At 35.5% G+C, this 20,921-nt stretch overlaps 1 protein-coding gene across 1 annotated transcript in view; it reads left to right on the top strand.

The window, feature by feature from the left end:
• The window catches only part of LOC131573650 (dedicator of cytokinesis protein 4-like), a 225,456-nt gene that overhangs the window by 79,656 nt on the left and 124,879 nt on the right, over positions 1 to 20,921 (top strand). The window contains exons 2-8 of the mRNA XM_058827803.1: positions 5,181 to 5,264; positions 6,290 to 6,330; positions 8,658 to 8,713; positions 10,404 to 10,500; positions 12,158 to 12,306; positions 13,659 to 13,743; positions 15,390 to 15,541. Coding sequence (XP_058683786.1) covers positions 5,181 to 5,264; positions 6,290 to 6,330; positions 8,658 to 8,713; positions 10,404 to 10,500; positions 12,158 to 12,306; positions 13,659 to 13,743; positions 15,390 to 15,541 — 664 coding nt within the window. The remainder of the gene's footprint in view (positions 1 to 5,180; positions 5,265 to 6,289; positions 6,331 to 8,657; positions 8,714 to 10,403; positions 10,501 to 12,157; positions 12,307 to 13,658; positions 13,744 to 15,389; positions 15,542 to 20,921) is intronic.

Below are 20,921 nucleotides of genomic sequence, written 5' to 3'. Positions count from 1 at the left end.
GGCCAACCACCTCTGTTGCCAGCTAATCAATTCCTTTTCTATCAGAGCATCTTGTTCCCTGTCAAAGCCAGTCCCTCTGACACAGTGTTCTCACCCTTCAAATCTGATCACCTAGTGTGTACTCACCACATTTCTGTGTGCTTCATGTGCTGCCTTTCTGAACTGGGGCAATGCTAGAACAATGCAATGTTCTAGCATCGATCTAGAGTCTATTTTTCACTCAAGCACTTTGCATGCAGAATATGGCCAAGTAATAATTAATTATTACAGTAATTTGTCTTCTTCTATCTCACATCTTTTTCCCGCTCTTCTCTCTTCACTTGAAGGACTGTTTTTGATTGTGTGAAACCCAAGTATGCTTTTGTCATACAAGTGCTTATTTTTGAACATCAAGTAGTTGCTGTAGATAAGACTTTTTATCCCCTCATATATGGGGGTGTATGTCCTGCCACACAGCCCAGAACTGAATGTAATGTGTGTCTCCTTTCGTGGTGTTGACCTTAATTCTAACTTGTGACAAGGGCACCTTGCGCACCGTGTCATGTTGTACCCTTTGCGGGGAGACATTTTCATCTTGAAAACATAGTCAAGCCAGCCATGAAACCAGCTTGCTGTGGGTGTCTCAAATCCTCTTTATAATGCTAACTTGCAAGTAAGGCTTGTATACACTAGTTGCAAGCAGAAAAATATCTTGTTTCAGTTTTTAGAACAGCAATGCTATTAGTGCTGTAGATGAGCAGAAGCTTCACTAAACCCCCCCACTTAGTTTAAGCTTTAATTAAGAGAGCTTAACCTTGGGCTTGGATGGATCTTTTCACACACCAGGCACTTTCATATGCAAAACTGTCCAACAGTGAGCACATCCAACTAGGGATTTTGAATGAGAGCACAAAGATGGACTTTGTTTTGAGAAGCTGAACTTAGGAGCAAAGCAGACCAAACTGAAACTGAAGTTGTTTTAATATTGCATGTCACTATAGTTCTCACCATGTGATTTCACCTTCTGTATAGTTTGTTTTTGTATCCTGTGTTGTTGTCTTGCTTTCTTATTCTCTGAGCATCCTTTGGCAGCCAGAAAATATTTAATAAAGCCAGCTAACTACAGTATTCGAACTCAGTTTCTAAAATATTTCTGAGGACATATCCTGCTGCAAATTTTTATTGTGGAGTTCCATGTTTTTCCTGTGGCCAAGAGGTGATTGAAGAGGATACCAATCACTGCTCCTGTGCTTGAAAAGGACATTTATCTGACCTTCAGCTACTACAATGACAGAAAATATATCTAGATGTGGTTTTGATACATAACTCCTGGGGATGTGCATGTGACAGTCCATCTGCAATGACTGCAGGTATTGGTAAATGATCTGTATTCAGAGTAGATTTTTCTTCTCCTGTCCATCTTCCTTTTCAAGGTCTCTGGTATACAGTTGCAATTGAAGAGAGAAAGTGATAGTCACAACTGCTATTGTTGTTAGAAGAATTAAAATGAGACTTATATGATGCCTATGGGTCATTGAATGCTGTATATTTAAAAAGTCTATTTCTATGAGTATGATAAATATGTATTGCTCTTAAATAAGCTTGAGAATACTTTAAGCCATGGTCACTGCAGAGTGATTTATTATATACTTCCACTACTAGAAGAAAGAATTAAGAACCATCTGTTTTTGCAGAACAGTGTGGTCATTGGAGAAGAGGATGAGACATTTAGTAAATGAAATTTATATTGTGGCTTGCTTAAGAACCCCATGTCCTAGCTGAATCCTGGGATCTTCTCTGGTGGAACAGCAGCTACCTCCTTACATGCCTTAACTGTTATCCTTCCTGTAGTTGATTTATGTATATACAGCACAGATAAACTAAAAAGGCATGAATCATAGAGTAGAAGAATCCGTAGATTTTATAGCATTCTATAGAATCTGCAGAATCATAGAAGGATTGGAAGGGACCTTAAAAATTATCTTGTTTCAACTCCACTGCTGTGGATAGGGACCAAGTTCCACTAGACCAAGTTGCTCAGAGCTCCATTCAAAACCTTGTCTTAAGTGCTCACAGGAATCTACATCCACAAGTTCTCTGGGCAACCTGTTCCAGTGCCTCACCACCCTCATAGTAAAGAATTTTTTCTATTATGTAGACTAAACCTACTGTCCTTCAGTTTGAAGCCATTCCCCTTTGTCCTATCGCTGCTACATGCTCCTGTAAATAGTCTCTTACTACATTAGCCAATTCCCTCACGATTCTGGGATGTACCTCATCAGGTCCCCATCCACTTAGATGCATTCAGGTTTCTCAGGTGGTTATGAACCTGATATTTAGAGTGGAGGACTTTGCTCCCCCAGTCCCTATCTTGCTGCCCATCCACTCCAGAAGTGTGGGAAGAGAGATTGCCATTGAAGACCAAGGCAAAAAAGTTGAGTACTTCGGCCCTCATTTTTGTTATTGGTTGTTCCGATGGCCACCTTCTGTGTCAGTCCCAGTTCTGTAGCATGACTTGATTATTGCAAAGTAAACATTTGTGAAGTAAGTTTATCTGTGCATTCCTGTGCTTTTCATTAAATCCTCTGCTGCTCTGCAATGCTCATTATTTCACTTTGATCAGCACTGCTAAACACCACAGGCTACCTGCTTTGAGCCTGACCTTGCTCCACAAGAATCCGGGGAGAGTTTTTCAAGTGTATCAGGTGAATGTGCTCAGAGGTAAAGATGATGCCCTTGTTTCTTTCTTTCTTTTTTTGGTTCTCTGCAGGCCATCCTTCTAGAAGGTATTTCAAGGTATAATTTTGTTCTTCTATACATGCTCTAAAATGATTTCTAGCTATTTTCTACACTGTGTCAGATTTAAATCTTTTTTTTTTGTTGTTCTGAAAGCTTTTTTTTTTTAAACATATTTAAAAAAAGAAGATAAAAAGAAAAAGCTCTTTAACAACTCTAGTAACTAAATAATAAAAACGGAATATCACAGAAAAGTCAGATCATAACACTGTGACACAATATATTGGCTCTTAAGGAGAAAATTACTGTCATATTTTATTTCATGGAGTTTAAAAATAAGATATCTCACGCTGTAATAACAGATGAGGGTTTGGTTTTGCGTACTTCTTTCAATTAATTCCTTAATTTTATTTTGGTTGCTGTACATGTTATTTTGGCAGGCTTTATATTTAAATTTTGCTTCTTTCAAACTAGAAAAGTGACCAGAGTGATTTCTGTCATTCCAGTGCCACAGCAGAATTTAGATGTACATTACATTGATATGCAAGGAGTTTCCTTTTTATTTTTATTTCTTCATAGTTAATAAACTGTGTTAATTTTCAGATCTTTGTAAAAGAATTAATTGAAAAATTCTTGGTTTTTTCCAACTCTTAGACAAACTTTCTCACTGTGCTAATGCTGTCTTGCTATTAAACTGCTTTAAAAATTGTGTACTTGATCATGGTGTGGAACCAAAGTAGCTTTTTAGTTCATGCTGCATCCCTCACAGTATTCAGTTCAGTGTAAAAAATGGAAGAGAGGGAGTAGCACCAAGATGAATGGAGACTGATTCAATACACATTCTTGAGGAGGTTCAATACTATAAATATAAATACTGATCTCATGTATCAAACATTTAGAGACTGTCCAGGGATATACTCTCACAGGAGTTTTTCAAAGGGATAAAGACTGTGGGTTAAGCACAGTGATGATCTTCTCTTGAGTGATGAGTGAATACATTGAGTTTTGAAGTCTTCAAATTCTGAAGAAGGATTTGGCAAAAGTGTACTCTGTGTGCAATTTTAAGCATGCCATCCTATAGCATAAACCATATCCTGTTGGTTTACTCTTAAAATCTGAAACTTTCTTCTGAAGATTCACAAATGAATTTTCAGTTTCTGTGGTTGCTGACAGCTAATCTCTCCTGCTGCCTTTGATGAGCAATGTGGCAGGCACAGATGGTGGATGACAGGTTATGCTGTGTTTCAGTGTAGTGTCTGCTTATGGCAGGGTAGACCTCCAGCAGCAGGCAAGAGCTTATATATGTCCTTGCATATATGCATATCCTTTTGGCTTTTATGTATGAAGTTTTCTTGTCTTGCTTCTCAGTGGGCTTTCTTTTTTTCATATGAGATTTGGGGTTTCTTGTCTAGATGGGTAGATATTTGACATCAGTAAGACTGCTGTTAGGCTACAGAGTCTTTTTGTGCATCATGCCCTAGTGCATACACTGTTTTCCATTTCAAAATTAAGCTCTGAAAGAAGATTACAATGCAGAAAATCAAAAGCACTATTGCTTGGTCTCATGGCCTGAACTAGGCAATATTTTAATTCAGCATTTCAAGTACAGTAAGAACAGAAATGAATAGCTGAATTGCTATTTAGCACGTTAATGGATTTTTAGCATTTTTAGGAGTGAGCTCTTTGAGTGGCTTTTGGGTATTCTGTTTTGATTCTGAGTGAAAAAATAACAGTCTATTGTTTTAGAAGTAACAATGTAAGACTTAATATTTGGCCATTGTAAGTATTTGGGAACATCATTGCTCTGGCGGATGTTTAGTTTCTGAAGCATGTTTTCTCTCCAGCTCCATTTCTGTAGCTCTTGTCCCAGCCTGAGCTCATGACCTCCCTTCAATGGCTTTGGTGAAGCTGCAGGGGAAGCTCAGTGTGCACTTGATGTATTGAATAACATGCTTTAGTGGTCTCCACCCCCCAACCATTTCCTCACATTTGGGATATATGGAGTGCTGGGTCTATAGCATCCATTAAGCAAATGTGAAATAAGGTTTGCTTTTCATGGTGTGTGAGTGGTATGGATGGCACCAAAAATATTGGCAGATATTGGCACTTTCAGCTTGCAGAATTCTGAGGTCTGATGCATGTTAGTGTAAGCATTTGGAATAAAACGCTTTCTGTCCTTTGGGGTACTTATGATCTAGCTAATAGTGTTCTCCAGGACAGGCTTTCCATTCAGGCATCGTAAGGCTGTGCCTAGGTTTTTTTCTGAGTCCTGTGCTTTGAATTTTCTGCTCAGAAAATTGGCTTAATGATTCTTTCTTTTGACTTTTTTCACACTTTTTTAAATTTGAGTAAGCCTGTTTGTGCTAAGATGCAACTTCTCATGGTAATAGACTATTTTGTTAGCAGTAGGAATATTAATTTGTATTTTAATGTTGCGAATAATTGAAACATATTATATTTTTCAGTAATTGCTGGTTTTCGAGGGACAGTCCCACATGGCCTATCACTGGAGATTGGAGACACTGTTCAAATATTAGAGAAATGTGATGGTGAGTTCACAGGTGATTCCAGTGATAATTTTAAGTTTTGTGTATTGATGGTTTGAATCCCATTAATATTAATTTATTTTCTTAAAGTAACACATTTTTGAAGTCAATAATATAATACATATTGGTCTCTTAATTTTTTTCCCACAGCTCCAGTGAGCTCTAATCTCTATAATAATTAATTTGCAGTACATTGATTTTTATTTAATCTCTCTGTTTAATAAACATTTACAGAGGATAAGTGTTATAAAAGAAAGGAAGTCTCTCATGGTTCTTCTGCTTTCTTGGTATTTCTGAGGGAAACCTGGCTGCCATCAAGACATTTTCAAATTAATTCAAATTCACAACTTTGAATCTTAAAGCAGTGTAAGCATTCTCTTCTACCTCTGTTTTGCCTTAGAGAATGCAAATATAATTTTAGCAAATGTCTGTTGTTAGTGTCAGAGAAAGAAAGTTGCATTTTCTTTTCATAATCTGCCTCCTTAACACATAAAACTCAGCACATTGATTCTTAAAATAATTTTAAATTATTTTTTTATAATTTTGGATCATATAGGTTTTTTTTTTAATATCATATGAGGATTATATATGGTGAAGCTTGTAAGAAATGTTCTTTTAGAAGGCATAGGATCTATTCTGTTTAATCAGGTACATTATGAATTTCATATAGCATTGTAGTTGATAGATGTAGAACCTGAAGTCCAGAAATGATTTGCAAATATTTTGAGTAAGTAAGGAACTGTTTTGACCAGTGTGGAGTCCAATGCAGAATTTAGCTAGGTTACATTGTTAGAAACATTTAGGGGTACAGGGTTAAAATGTAATTCCTGAAATTGTGTGAATGAAGTCATCCAAATACGAACTGGTTTAAATTAAATACCTTACACTGTATGGAAAAATCTTTTAAATTAATGTAGTCTGACAGCACTGTGAAATTGTCATATCTGTCCAAAAGGGAAAGATGAAATCTGTTTTACATATGTAAATGATTTGCACACTTTAAAAAGCAATATGTGCTTTCTTCACAGGATGGTACAGAGGATTTGCCTTAAAAAACCCCAATGTTAAGGTAAAGGTCAATTGCAGTTTTGCATTCTTGGGCAAAAATGTATATTTACTTTTTAAAAGTTAATAATCTGCTTGTAAGCGTATGATATTTACTCTTAAGAGAAAACCAGAGCTTAGTGTTAAGTATATTACTGGTACTACTTTAATTAGATTTGGACATGGATTACCTTTCTGAAATGCTTCTATGTATTAGGATAATACATTTTACAAATCTAGGGCTGTGGTGAATTTTCTTTCATTTCAAAATTTTAGATTTTCCACTCAGAGGAAGCTAAGTTGAAGGGAAGAGACTACTGAGAATACAAACTGTAAAAACTGTTGGAAAAGTTGGTTAAACTGTGTCTGTTTTTCTTGATGCTGTGAATTAATTTAGAGCAGCCAGTGGAGACAGCCAGTTTATAGGAGCCACACGCAGAGTATCAATTGAATAAAAGATATGTGTTGTCACAAAAAAATAAATGGTTCATTTTGGTTTTCTTTGATGTGTAGTCTTTGATTTTGGTAGTAGTATAGTATTCTAAACCAGATGTCACTGATTTATTTCTTCATTCAGACATGAAAACTTACTGAAATTTGTGTTTCAGTGTCTGTGTTGTATGTTTAAGTTTTACTTGTCTTACTTGTCTTTCTATTTTCTTAACTTCTCCTGTTGTCTTGCCTCTGGGACTGTGCAGATTTTGTTTTTCATGGGAAAGAAAGATCTTAAATTATCTATTGATCTTTTAACCTGCATTGTAAGCTTTGCTCTGCTTTTTCCGTCCTCATTTCCAAGATTCTTCACCTTCAAAAAAAGGCACAGACACATTAATTTCAAAAGTTTCTAGGGGCTCATAACAAGTCCTTGGCCTTTTGTACCAAGGCCTGTGATCTCTAATCATATAAATTTCCTTTCTTTATATGGAAGGTCGATGCAAACAATAAATTTAGCCACAGAGTCTAATTTGATGTTTACTACTTTTACCTCATCGATGTGTATTACAGTTTGATTTATAAGACATGAACAATTGTGGTTTGCTATTGCATCTTTTGTGTCTTTTGTTGCAATTCTCACCACATGCTTGCTGTCAGTCTTGCTTTGTGGTCTGTCAAATGTGTGATGCAAGTTATGAATAGGTTTTCTAAACATGACTTGATGTGTGAAGAGATGAGATATATATTCTCTGTTTTCATAGTGTGAATGCAAACAGTTTTCTGAATTGGATTTTTGAAGGGAGTCTCTCCAAAAGTAAAATCATAAGAGCACCTTGTAATTCCTCTTGCTGTTGGTATTGCTCTGTCAAGATTTTTCCCGTGTTATTCTGGCAGTTTTGACCCTGGAGGAAGTTCCCTGTGGCAGCAGGTCTGCAGTGAGGGTGCATATGCCATAAGGACCGTCCTGTCCCCTGACACACTGTCACACCTGTGGGGCTCTGGGTCCTACAGTCCCTGGGACATGCTCCCCTGAGCTACTTTGCATTACAGAAGAGTAGATGCATTTAAGAGGGCATTTGCCTCTACATAGTAGATTTGATTTTTTCGAAGGCCTAATGGCTGTGTGAGAAGAAAATGGGACCCCATCATCACAAAGGAAAGCTGTACGCAGCTGTGCTTGTTATGGAGACCGTATATGTGTTTTCTGTCACTGCTTGAGCTGTAGTGTATTATTTTCCCAGCCAGAAGCTTGGAGCTGACTTGCTTCATTTTGCTGGGTCTGGTTTGTGAAGGTCATTGTGCTGTAAGAGCAATAGGACTGTGGCAGCAATGCTGGGCATTCAAGAGAATGGTGCCCTTAAACAACTGGAAAAGGGCCGCTCCTGGCAGACATGGGCTCTTGGATAGGCATCTACCACAACTTTCCTGTGCACTGCAGGCAGAGAGTAGCCAGCAAAGTAGACTCTATTTTGATTTTCTTTATTTACTTGACTTTCTTTTAATTCAATATTGTTAACTTCATTTACTCTGCTTAATTTTAAAAATCCCTGTTTGAAAATCCTTATTTTTAAGATGGGGTTGATAAGGCATTATCTCCCACAGCTGATCTGTTTCTTTTCAAGGTGGGAAAAATGAAAAAAACCATCTGCCATAAGGGAGCTCTCAATCTTCTGCATGTTCTACATGTGTTTATCTTCTAATTTTCTGAAGTGTTGAACAATTTAAACTCTACTGAACATGGCATTTTAGTTTCTGATAGAGCTATACTGAGTATTTATTGCATTCTTTCCTTGTTTGTGTTTGTTAATTATTTGGAAGACTTTGAATTCAGCATTCATTTGCATATTGAATGATACTAAATGGAATGCCAAACTCATGTAAGAGGACTATTTTTCCCTAAACTTTTTTATTTTTCAGGGCATATTTCCATCTAACTACATTCACTTGAAGAATGCATGTGTTAAGAACAAAGGGTATGTGTGAAATGTTCTGATTTCAAATATTTAAACACGGTCAGTTACTTGTACCAAAAATATTTTGCTTATAAAGTAAATAATTTAGTTATGTTATGATATCTTCAGCTCACTGCCAGAGGACTTCAAATGGTTGTCTTGAGCTAACCTGATATTCCTGCATGGGCATAAAATTGGAATGCTGTATCCAGAAAAGACACTGAATACAATTGGAAATATCATTCTGCATTGTCTAGAGAAAAGGGAAAATAATTATGTTAAGTTTGGCTTGAAAATGGCACTGCCTTAATTTGAAAAAAATTGTTCTGTCCATAAGCTGTCTTTTAACCTGCTGTTAAATTAAAATAGCTGTTTTATTTGTGGGCAGTAGCTCTAGCGTGGTAGACAGTTGCCATTTTACAAAAAAATGGGTAAAATAATTATCAGTTTAATGGCAAAAGATTTTGCTAAACCTGTAAATGAATAGAGAAGCTTTTTCCTTTACTTCTTTTCTTCAGGTGATGGACAGCCAATATTTATTTTTGACAACAGCTGATATGTTTTCACATTTAGAAGAGTTGATCGAAAGCAGAGCCATTGGTTAAAATTAGTTTCAAAATTTTGTTCTGGAATTCATGTTGTCTGACTTAAAAAAAACACTGATTTTTTTTTTTTTTTTTTTTTTTTTTTTTTTTTTTAATGTGTACAACTTACCTTGATGGTATCACTTTTAAAAATTTAAAACTTGAAAGTTTTCAGTGATCTTAGCTTAACAGTTTTTTTCACAGTTTTATTTACTTTGTAATTGTTCATACTGTATCCTTTATTTGTATTTATTAGTAGAGAGGTGATACAAAACAGTTTGAAAACTGTTTAGGTAAGGGCAGTTCTCATAATAGATGGATGCCTGAACATGAAGTGGTCTTTGTTTTGGGAGCATGAATGAGCGCATTGAAGATCCATTATTCATGATGGCTAGAAATAATGAGGAAGACTGTAAAAATATTAAAAGAAGTTTCATTCTCACAGGTGAAAATGTCCCCACATTGCTGTTAAACTACCTGTTGTCCACTATGAAGTTAGAGCCACATGTGGTTTGTCATGCTCTAGGGTCCTTTCCTCCTTTTAAAGCTGTAGCTAAAACTGAAGGTTCAATGAAACAGAATTGTAAGCCATGACAATAAAATAAAATTTAAAAGCAGAATAATTTTTGCTAGGGGAAACCATGACAGTACTTGCATGGAGTTCAATCTTTGTTGCATCAATTTCCTTTTTTAGGTTGTTTCTCATTCAGGCTGTATTCCCTGCTGCACATCACGGCCAAGAGCTGTCACATTGTTATGTTAATTTAGTAAGAGAGACAAGATATCATGAAAAAAGTAATCCAGGCATGAAAAGCTGAAGTGTCAAGATCCCTTTGGAAACTATGGGATTTGTTCTGCTGTGAAAGTAGTTTTTGATATGCTTATCTCATAGTGAAAACAACTCACCTTGACTTTTCTAGGGCCAAGACTTTGTGTGGGGATTAAACTATTTTCACCCAAAGTTTTTCCATGGGGATGCAATAAATAAATAAAAAGTGTAATGGTCTGAAGGAGAGCTCGTGTCGGTTGATAGACATCACTGTTGGCAGTAGGAAGTCTACATGTTAGTAACTGCAATGGGATTAGTAATGCTTGTTCCATATCATGTGTTCTTCTGCATGTTACAGACAATTTGAAATGGTTATTCCAACAGAAGATTCTGTTATTACAGAAATGACATCAACTCTAAGAGACTGGGGAACTATGTGGAAACAACTCTATGTGGCAAGTACCTTGAATAATATTGATTTGATTTAATGTCATCTCAGAAGATGCACTTTTGTTTAAATGCTCTGGTTTAGTTGAAGTAGATATTTCCGAAAAAAAACCATCACATTCAGTTTCTTTTTAATTTTTTTATTAATAACTTGAAATTTTATTTTGAGCTTCATAGTGTTACTAGCATGTCTCTTGTATTCACATGAATAATAACAATTCAGTAGGACTTATCAGATAGCAGGACCAAAGGTACACCTGAATTACTGATTATTCAATTAGGTTTTTTGTCTGCAGAAATGAAAGCTGTATATACTAGTGTCTAATGGAAAATTGTGAAAACACTGTCAGCATACCTCTATAAAATTCCTACAAATTCCTTTTTGTCTCTTGTTTCTAATTCAAAGGCTCTTTCTATGACCATTTTCCCCTTGGTTTTCTTTTACTTATAATGTTCCTATTTCCCTCTTGTTGTTACAGCAGTAGTTTCTCTTTTTGGCAACATTTTTCTTCACTGCTGTCATTATTGCATGTTCGGAATTACCCTGGTTTGCTTCCTTACCATACTGAAAGCCAAGACAAACAATAAATTAATGCCCTTTTAGCAAGCTTCTGAAGTGAATGAATGTAAAGTAAAAAGAGCAGATGTATCAAATTGCAATTTTTCAAAGTGCTTGGAATATAAAAGTTGTTGATGGAGAATAATGATACTTGTAAATGAATTTTAAGTTTTACTTACACAGCAGAAGTAGCTGAACTTTATTTGTATGCCTTTCATTCATAGGAAGAAGGAGAAGGGATATGTGCTTAGGGTTTTTGGCAAGAATTAACAGAACAAATCTTAATAGGAGTGTTTGTTCAACTTTGTGTGATGAATCACTTAGATGAAGGTTGTAGTAATTTTGTCAGGCTAAAGGTTCTCAAAAAAACTATGTAAAACTACTTAGAAATTAGTAAAGGAAGGGTTAATAGATTCTTCCAGAACAGAGGTTCATTTATGGGAAATTGTTATGCCCTTAGCTGGTATATAATTGGAGTAGGATGTGGTTTCAAAGCAGTCATATTCACATAATTTCTCCTACTTCACAGTTAGATAAAGAAGAACTGTCTGGACAAGATTCTGTCTACGTGATACTATTTATTTATGATTAGGTAGTGTGTAGAGTTATATCAATGCAAGGGAAGGTTAAAAGAAATTTAAACTGTGGTTCAGAGTTTGAATGCTCAGAGCTATTGCTTTTTCTATGTGTTATGTATATGAGTTCAGATAGTCTTGAAATACAGATGATATATTCAGTTTGGATGAGACAGCAGCACAGAATGAACATGCTCTTGGAACAAATCAATGCTTTGTTGTGAAACACATGAACATTTTTTGTTGAATTTTTGTCATACCTGTAATGTACATTAGATTAATTTAGTGTGAGAGAGACACAAGGAGTTGGACTGGAATATTGGAATGAGTGTGCTGCAGAGACAAGGTCTGTGGCAAGGTCTGAAATTATTTTATATACACACACTCACATGCAGGTAAAATGGTCACAGTGGGATAAAAGACTAAGTAAAGGCAAAAAAGAGTTTTCCTAATTTCCTCATCATGAATGTATTTATTAGGATTACCAGCTTATACAGGTGATATAGAGGCAATCATATTTTTATCTCACAGAGGAATGAGGGGGATCTCTTTCACCGGCTGTGGCACATAATGAATGAAATCCTAGACCTGCGAAGGCAGGTCCTTGTTGGCCACCTCACCCATGATCGAATGAAGGATGTCAAGCGACACATCACTGCTCGTCTGGACTGGGGCAACGAGTGAGTGAATATAGATAAATTGTATTGAAGTTGTAAAGCCAGTTCTTTAGGTTGACTGTAGAATGCTGAACTAAAGAACAAATTCCTAACTAGCATTACCTTTTTTTTTTAATGGACTTTCTCCTTCATTATTTTTAAATCCACTTATGTTTTGACAGTGAAATGTTGCTTATTGTTTTATTCTGCTTTTTTATATCAGTGTAATTTATGTAGCAGCAATATTATGTATAAGAGAATTGCATTGATTCCAATTGATTCAAAAGCAGCATTTTACATCTTTTTAATACACTTGATACCTGGATGATGCATTTAGCATAGCTTTGTGCTCTAACTGAAACTATGTTGGTTGACATTGCTTCTGTTTTAACTTGGTCACACTATTTAGTTCCTGCTGGGGCATCTCTAATATACATCCAGCTACTGTGCTCTGCATCTTTCTTTAATCTGAATAACTGAAAGGAGCTAACACAAATTGCATTATCTTACGTTTTTTTAAGCAAGAAGAAAACACTTTCTGGCATTTAGGTGCTGCTTCCAAAGTCTCTTTAGCATATATTTATACAGCTAAATGCTAACTAAAGGGAGCAATATTCCACAGTGGAATTAATTGAATTTCCAGGGTTTCTACAGCTGTGTGAAAGCGTAAGTACCTAACAGAGTGAAAGGGTTGTGACTAGATGTGTATGATTACCTGTCTGCTTAGAATTTTGCAGAAACTGGATGGAATTAATTGTGAAGGTTTTTGCAATGGACAGTTTCTGCTCTTTAAAACGTATTTTTGAAAAACTTTCTAATCTTGTTATTTTTCCTAAATTCAGCATAACTGCCTTCATGTCCTTATGTGTTCTTAAACATTATTGCTTGCGGCTGTGCTGAAAATAAATTGTATTTGTGTTGATTCAAGCTCATTTCTTTATTTTGTTCAGGGGATACAGGCAAGCAACTTTGATACCATCCACTCCAAACTTAAAATAAGCTGGTGTTTTGGCTTTTGATGGATTTTTTTTTTTTATCTTCCTTTCCATGGTTGTTATTCAAATTGACAGTACTAGTGCATTCACACTGAAATGTTCACGATAATATGAAGGACATTGCACATTGTCCACAGTGTTAAACAGATTTAAAAATTCTGAGAAAACATTCTATTAATGTTGCAAACTGGAGAAAGGTAGTGAGTCAAATGTGAATGGTGGATACAGCCAAAACACATCAAAACAAAACCAAAGTCAACTAATTGTAGAGTAACAATTAATGTGTGCATTGTTTATTGTAATGAACAACAAACATGTGCAGAATTAATTTGTTTCTTTTTAAAGTAGAAACTACTTAATGTTATTCCATTTCTCGTACAGACAGCTGGGGCTTGACTTAGTTCCAAGAAAAGAGTATGCTATGGTGGATCCTGAAGACATCAGCATTACAGAGCTCTACAGGCTGGTATGTGAATGTAATATTTGGTACTTTTGCTACCAAATTACATAGTTTGATGGTCACTCTTTTCTAGTTAACCAAAAGTACCAATTTTGATTTTTGACACAATCAATTAGCATTTCATAATGCAATGAGTTTTACAATAAGGAAAGAATTTTTTTAACAGGTATGTCATCTCTACATCTGTGTGGGATTCTTTTATTTTATATCAGCTTTGTGTGTGCGCACATGCTTAGCTTAAATGTCATTTGTTAAGAGTTTTGGTTTCTGATATACCGTTAAAATGATGACTGTTAAAATGAATTTAATCATCAATAAAAGCTTATGGGACTCCTTATCATTAGAGCTTTACCTGGCTCTTGAGCCTGTCTAGATAAGCTTTGTGGAAATATAATAATGGTATAATATTTTCACAATTAATCATACTGAGCTCTTGGTACTTTCTAATATATTAATGTAAATAGCAGTTAAATTGCATAAAAAAAGCTTTCCTTTGGGTGTAAAAGCCCATCTTGATTTACTAAAACCAGCACTGATATTTCTTATTCTGATTAAATCTCCAGCAAGATCTAAGAAAAATTGCCAATTCATTTATGTAGGCTTTGGCTCATGTTTAAGTACTGCAGCTGTTACATGGTTCTGAGCTTTATGTGCTTAAGACAAAGCTTGTATTTAAACTGAATTTTATTTATGATAACTTTTGTATTTAAATACAACTCCCCCAAAAGCATCATTGCTACTAGATTTTGTGGATCTGAAATAATTATGTATTTTTAAAATAATTTTTAACTTGTATTTTACTGGTAACTTGTAATGTCAAACCTAATAGTAAACTCTTTGTTCTAGAATCAGTATACCTTTGAATGATTTCAAAGTCATATATAATATTATGGAATGCTGTTGAAGCACTAGATGAAATATGGTGAGGTATCATTAATTGTAAGAAGAAACATACAGAGGAAAAACAACCCAGAAAACTAGTAATGGCACTCACTCATGGAATGTACTTTGAAAAATAAAAAGTGGGGAAAAAGATAAGCTCAGTATGAAGGCTATGTAGCTTAGAAAGATTGCTGTTTAAAATTATTTTTGTTACAATGTAAGAGAGGGATAGTACAACTTAACACTGTCCTTCTCTTAATGGGTAAAGTGCAGAAGGTATAAACTGTGAAGTCAAATCAAGACAATTTATTAGCTGGTATGAAGCAGTTTGCCAGAGATCATAAAATGTGGGTATGACTGCTTCTCCCCAGGTTAAAATACTGATATTTAGTCTTGTGCAAAATCATTTTTTAATGTGTTTGAATACTGGAGTGTCAGATCATTGACTGTTTAAACCAGCTAAGGAATACCATGCTGTTATAGCACAAAGCTTTAAAGTGGCTCCATACTTTCAGAGTACAAAAAGATAAAGTTCCAGAAATTACTGTTTTTCTCCTGAAGATGGCTGTGATGAAGTGTAGCACTGGGAAAGTAAATTCCCTGTGTAAAAAAAAAAAAAAAGAGAAAAGAAAAAATACAAGCTAATATTAAATTTAAAAAGATACTAATTTGAATTAAGAAAGTAGTTCTGCATTATATATTTTACCTCTTTTTGTTTTGAGAATTTTATAATTGACTCAAACTGGTCAGTGTTTTTGTGGTGTTTTTAGATGGAACATCGCCATCGAAAAAAAGACACACCAGTACCAGCTAGCAGCCACCATCTTTTTGTTCAGATGAAGAGTTTAATGTGCTCCAATCTGGGAGAGGAACTGGAAGTAATCTTTTCACTCTTTGATAGTAAAGAAAATCGACCCATCAGGTACCATATGATTCCTATTCAAATATTGGTTTTACATAAGTTTTACAATAAATACTGTATCTTTTGATCCAGGTAACGAATTTCACATTTAGAAACAAGGGCAAGGTGTTTTTGTTTCATGAGAATATTTTGCTTCCTTCTGAAATTTGGTTGTTAAGATTAATGGTTTGTAGTTTCATTTAAGGTTCACAAAAATGTATAAATCTGTCTTGTTTACTTACTTAACCTTCCAGTTGTTTTTCATGTGTAGGAATATATATACATGTATGCATACAGAATGGTTATTTTTCAGTATCCCTATTTTCATCTCTCCTAGTCAGTGCACATTCAAAACTTTGAACTTTTGCTTTCTCTGTAATATTTGTAAGATGAATTCTCCTTGGTACATGAGATTGGAGGGCTGTCTTTAGTCAGTGAATTAAGCATCTTTTTTATAAAAGGAGCCTTTACTTCTATGAGAAGGTGCTAGCTCTTCAGTGGAACTGTCAAAATCATTCTGTCCTAGAGTTTAAATTCTGTGAGAGACCTGATAACCTTTGGTTTTTAAAATACTCAGTAGCTATTTCTATTTTCAGAATTCTATCTGGGAGAGAAAACATGGGAGTGATTAGTAGTGAAACCACTATGCATTTAATAAATATGAGCACAGGAGGAGAGTACAGTTAGTGCAAGAGCTGAGTAAGCTCTGTTTGAGGAATATGCCAGGAAGTCTGATCCATTAAATGGCTTTGCAGTGGTGTTGGGTGTGGTGGGTTGACACTGGCCTCCAGCCAGCCACAGCCACCCTGTCACTCCCCTCCTCATTTGGACAGGGGACAGAAAATAGAACAAAAGGCTCACAGGTCAAGATAAGGACAGGGAGAGATCACTCACCAATTACCATCACAGATAAAACAGATTTGACATGGGGACAATGAATTTATTACCAAGCATATCATAGTAGGATAATGAGAAATAAACCCAAAACTTAAAGCATGTTCCTTCACCCTTCTTCCTTCTTCCTGTGCTCTCCTCCATCCACCCCAGCAGTACAGGGGACTGGAAATAGGAGCTGTGGTCTGTTGGTCACACACTGTCTGGCCACTCCCTCCTCTTCCAGGGGAGGACTCTTAATGCTCTTCCTCTGCTCCAGCCTGGGGGCCCTCCCACAGGAGGCAGTTTTCCATTAATTTCTCCAGCTTGAGTCCTTTCCACAGTTGTTGTCTTAAATATGGCAGTAGGAGTTTGGGGAACTGTGTGGAACTTGGGCTGAATTTGACAAAATAATGTCTGTGCTTTGCAGTGCAGGCAAAATAAGTAACCAGTACTTTGAAGGAAGGGTATACTGAGTACATTAATTTTTTTCATTTAGTGACATTATGTATACACAGTTGGTGTTACAGGGTTAGCTGTTAAACACCGACATTTCATTCTGGCCTGCGCTTCAAACAGTAGTCACCAAAATACAGTTTCCTGTCATTTTGACAATCAAATGTGCATCAGGACATGTTTGTGTTCACTCCAATGAATGCCACAGCAGGTGATAGATTTACGAGAGCTGCAGACTTTGACAGAAAACAATTTGAAGTGATATGGATTGCTGAAAACAAGGTTAAGGCAGGTGGTGGTGATGTGAAAGCAAATGGATTTGATTTCATGTTACATGAAAGCACAAATTCTAGAGCTGTTTCTCATGTGCTTGCTGTGATCTGACCTTTTGTTATTGATTCCTGACTCCAGTGCCTGTTTTCAGATGCTGTGAACTTCCTCATCCCATTACTGGCATACCTTGAAGAAACGTGTTGTTGCAAATCCAACCTGCCTTCTAGGGCATGGGGGGAATGACAGGATAACCTTTGTGAAGATAGCTTGCACCATCTGCAAATCAAACAAACATACCATCCCGTAACAAAGAAAAAACAAAACCAAACAACAAACACAATAAAAAAAGCCCTCCCAAGAAACAAACAGAAATTTCTCAACACACTGGAAAAGCTAAACCTAAGAGAGCTATTATAAGAACAAATTAAATGCAAGGTATTTCTGTATTACAGACTGAACTTTGGAATGCAGAAGTGTCCAGGATGGATACTTACATGGTCTGCCTGGACTAGACATGGAAGTGACTTAACCAGTTTATTAGAGTTAAACCAAAGCTGGTTGGTTGCAGTGCACAACAGTGTGGTACAACGTTTAACTTTTATTCTGTACAAATGGGTGGGCTATTTCAGAGATCTTTAGGCCCTTGTTGATGGATGCTTGAAATGAACAATCTCCCATAGAAGAATGATGATGTATGAGAGGAGACAGTGTCCCCAGCCCCCGCAGTTCACGCCCTGCAACGATGCCAAAGCATATGGGCAGCAGTGCAGTTGAGGAGCTTGGATAGGCAGACTCTTCTGCTCATTTCTAGCAAAAGTGCAGGGCAAAAGCTGTGTGTGCCAACATGTTAGAACCTGTCACAAACCAGTTGTGTCATTTGTCCATTGGTTTCCTAAGTTGTCTTTTTGTGGTCCAGCTAAAAAATGTAATGAAAAGAATAGATGAAACTTGTTATTAACACAGGTTAAAATAGAATTTTACGAATATAAATTACTTAAAATGTACTTCTTCAAACCATTGCTTATATTATTAGAATTTTTGGGGCTTTCTTTGGACTTTGCTGCTTAATATGTTAAATTTTGTAAACACTGTATGTGTACCAAACTTTGCTCAGGTGGGTAATCCTGTTTGCTTTAATTAGACTATTTGAATGCATAGTAGTGTTCATTGTCTACCTCATATAAATTGACATAAAGAAAGTCAGCTCCATAGCCCCTTAAAGAATTCAGTTGGAGAGAGTGAAGAATTCAGATTTAATAATAGAATTCCTTAAAACTAACTTTGCTTCTTTTCAGGTGGACCTGCAATTGTAAGATCTCCCTATATCAATATCTCTAATAAATCTATTTTATTTTTTCTAACCTCAGGTATATGCAATTAAAATAGCAGCTTTAAAAGATTGTTGGAGGACCAGAAGCAGCACTGTCTGATTACTTTTTTAAGTGATTGGATATCTTTTCCTACAGCTTTTTATTTTTGTTTGTTTTATGTTATCAGTATCATACATTCGACTGTTTGAACAGCAATATTTATTCACGTATCACAGTAAACAGAATAGCAATTGTAGATACTGAGATGGAGAAAGTCTCTCCAAAAAGGAATAGTATTTCTAGTCCAGACTAGTGCAAGAAAAAACTCTGTGGGAAAGCTTTGGAGAATAAGGTGAAAAGAAGGTACTTCATAACACAGGGAATGCATGATTTGATAGTTGAGCTTTGTATTATAGTGCAATAATAGGATTGTCTGTAGTGCATTTTAAACTATAGTTTTCTCATGCAATATTAAAACATTATCAGACTTAGAAAATATCCATTGAGCAATGAAAGATAGTGAAACTTTTTCTTGTTGTATAGCTATAGATTTTCCCTGAAATAAAGTATCCTGTAGCAACTCAGACAAACCAAGGTATGAGGAGAAAGCACAAGGTGTTAACAGTTCTTGCATTTGGCTTAGTGGCACCAGAATTGAGTGTCTAATAAGGAAATAGAGTATCATAGCATGCTAAGAATAGATCAGAAGAATACAAATTTATAAAGTAGAAAAAGAAAATAGATATCAAATTGAAAACTATGAGCCTGAATGTTAGCACAAAACTTTCTCTAGTTCTTGTGACCCACGTGTTTTGCCACAGGAGCTATGTTTAGTAAGAATTCTCAGCAGAAGTGGATTATAATGTGATGCAATGTAGGTACTGTTTGTCTTTGTAAAGACAAGGCAAATGAGGAAAAGGAGAACAGTAGTAATTTTAAGTCCTTTTACAGTTTATAAAGTATTTCAATGCAAATTGCTGTGGATTAAGAGACAGTTCTGATTTTTTGGCAGGTAGGAAGTGTAAGTTTGAATATTGAAAGGTAGAGTGAGAAATTGGACATGGGTCTTTTTTCTCTTAAAGAAAAAACACACCCACTAATATAAATCTATTCATCACTTATATTGCACTCTTGTTCCTCTTTATTTGAAAAATAAATTTTAGAAAATCCCCAAAGTACATTATATTTGAATTCATTATTTGCTCCTCTTCATCATCTTTTGTTTCTCTGAGTAGTTATGCCTCATTAGACATGAATTAGTCCTGAAATAAAGTACAAGTATGTCTTCAGGTGTGTGGCAGGGGGAGGAACAGACACATCATCACCTCTGGAATCTGGATGGATGTATCCATCCATGGATGTATCTTACTACAGTCATGAGTAAGATGCCAGGATTAAGACATAGGCCAATGCTTTCCTTTTTGTCTGATTTCAGAAGGTTTCATGCTAAATCAATGGGCTTTTGTGTTGGAATCCAGATTCAAAGACATCTGAACTTAAGATCTTTGTGTGAATTTTATCTCCAGTAACTAGTTGCTTATAATTAGCAAAACCTAGAAAGCAATTGAGCTGATGAAATGTCTGCATCTTCTTCAGGATATTTTGGATGTTAGATCTCCATGAAGTCTGAGGCTTAAAGTTCAGAAAGAGTTGATATTGAAATCGTAAAGGATATAAATTCTCAATATTAGTTATCTGAGTTTTTGACATCAGCCCTTAAGAGTGGAATCTATAGGTGAAAGCACTCTGAATTTGCTCTTAAATATTTGCAAAGGATTTAGGGTAGTCGGATCAAAAATAAGTGATAAATATATATATGTACAATTTTTTTTTTAGTTTAAATAGAACAGGTATGTTGTGGTAGGCAATGTATATGTTTCAGGAATATTCTCCTAATTAAACATAAACGTGCTCTTATTGTGGGAACTACCAGTGCATTTTTAGAATAGCATCTTTTAAAATAAGTAAAGAGATGGAAATTAAAGCCATAGAACCATTTAACAGTTATTCTAGTTTTAATAATGTATCTTAGTATTTCTTTAGTGTTTTTAATAGATCATAATTAGATGATGTTAAAGATGTGTTGCAACCCAAACCATTCTATGATTCTATGAACAAAAGAAAAATTAGGTATACTTATAGCTAGACTATTCTCAGTTAAATAATTTTTCATCTTTGACATGTACAAATGCTTGTAATTTTTCCAACATGTACTGAGAATTAGATAATAAGTTTTTCACAAGATGTGAAAAACCGATTTTGAAACTCATTAGTAACTTTCCCAGAGCAGAATACTGATATCAGATAGTGACAAAGAAATCAGTGATGCTTCAAGGTTTTTTTTAATTTTCAGACTTTCTAGCTAAAGATTTCTCTGGATTGGTAAGGGCTCTTATGCCTCACTTACACCTAACTTAGTGAGATCAGCACCACCTTTGGGTGATTGAAATGGTTTTCTATCAACTTTACTATAGCTAGAGGTAAATACT

Source organism: Poecile atricapillus, chromosome Z, assembly GCF_030490865.1.
Source record: "Poecile atricapillus isolate bPoeAtr1 chromosome Z, bPoeAtr1.hap1, whole genome shotgun sequence".
Taxonomy (NCBI): domain Eukaryota; kingdom Metazoa; phylum Chordata; class Aves; order Passeriformes; family Paridae; genus Poecile; species Poecile atricapillus.
Note: the sequence above shows the minus strand (reverse complement) of the source record. Positions and strands in the feature narration are given on the sequence as shown.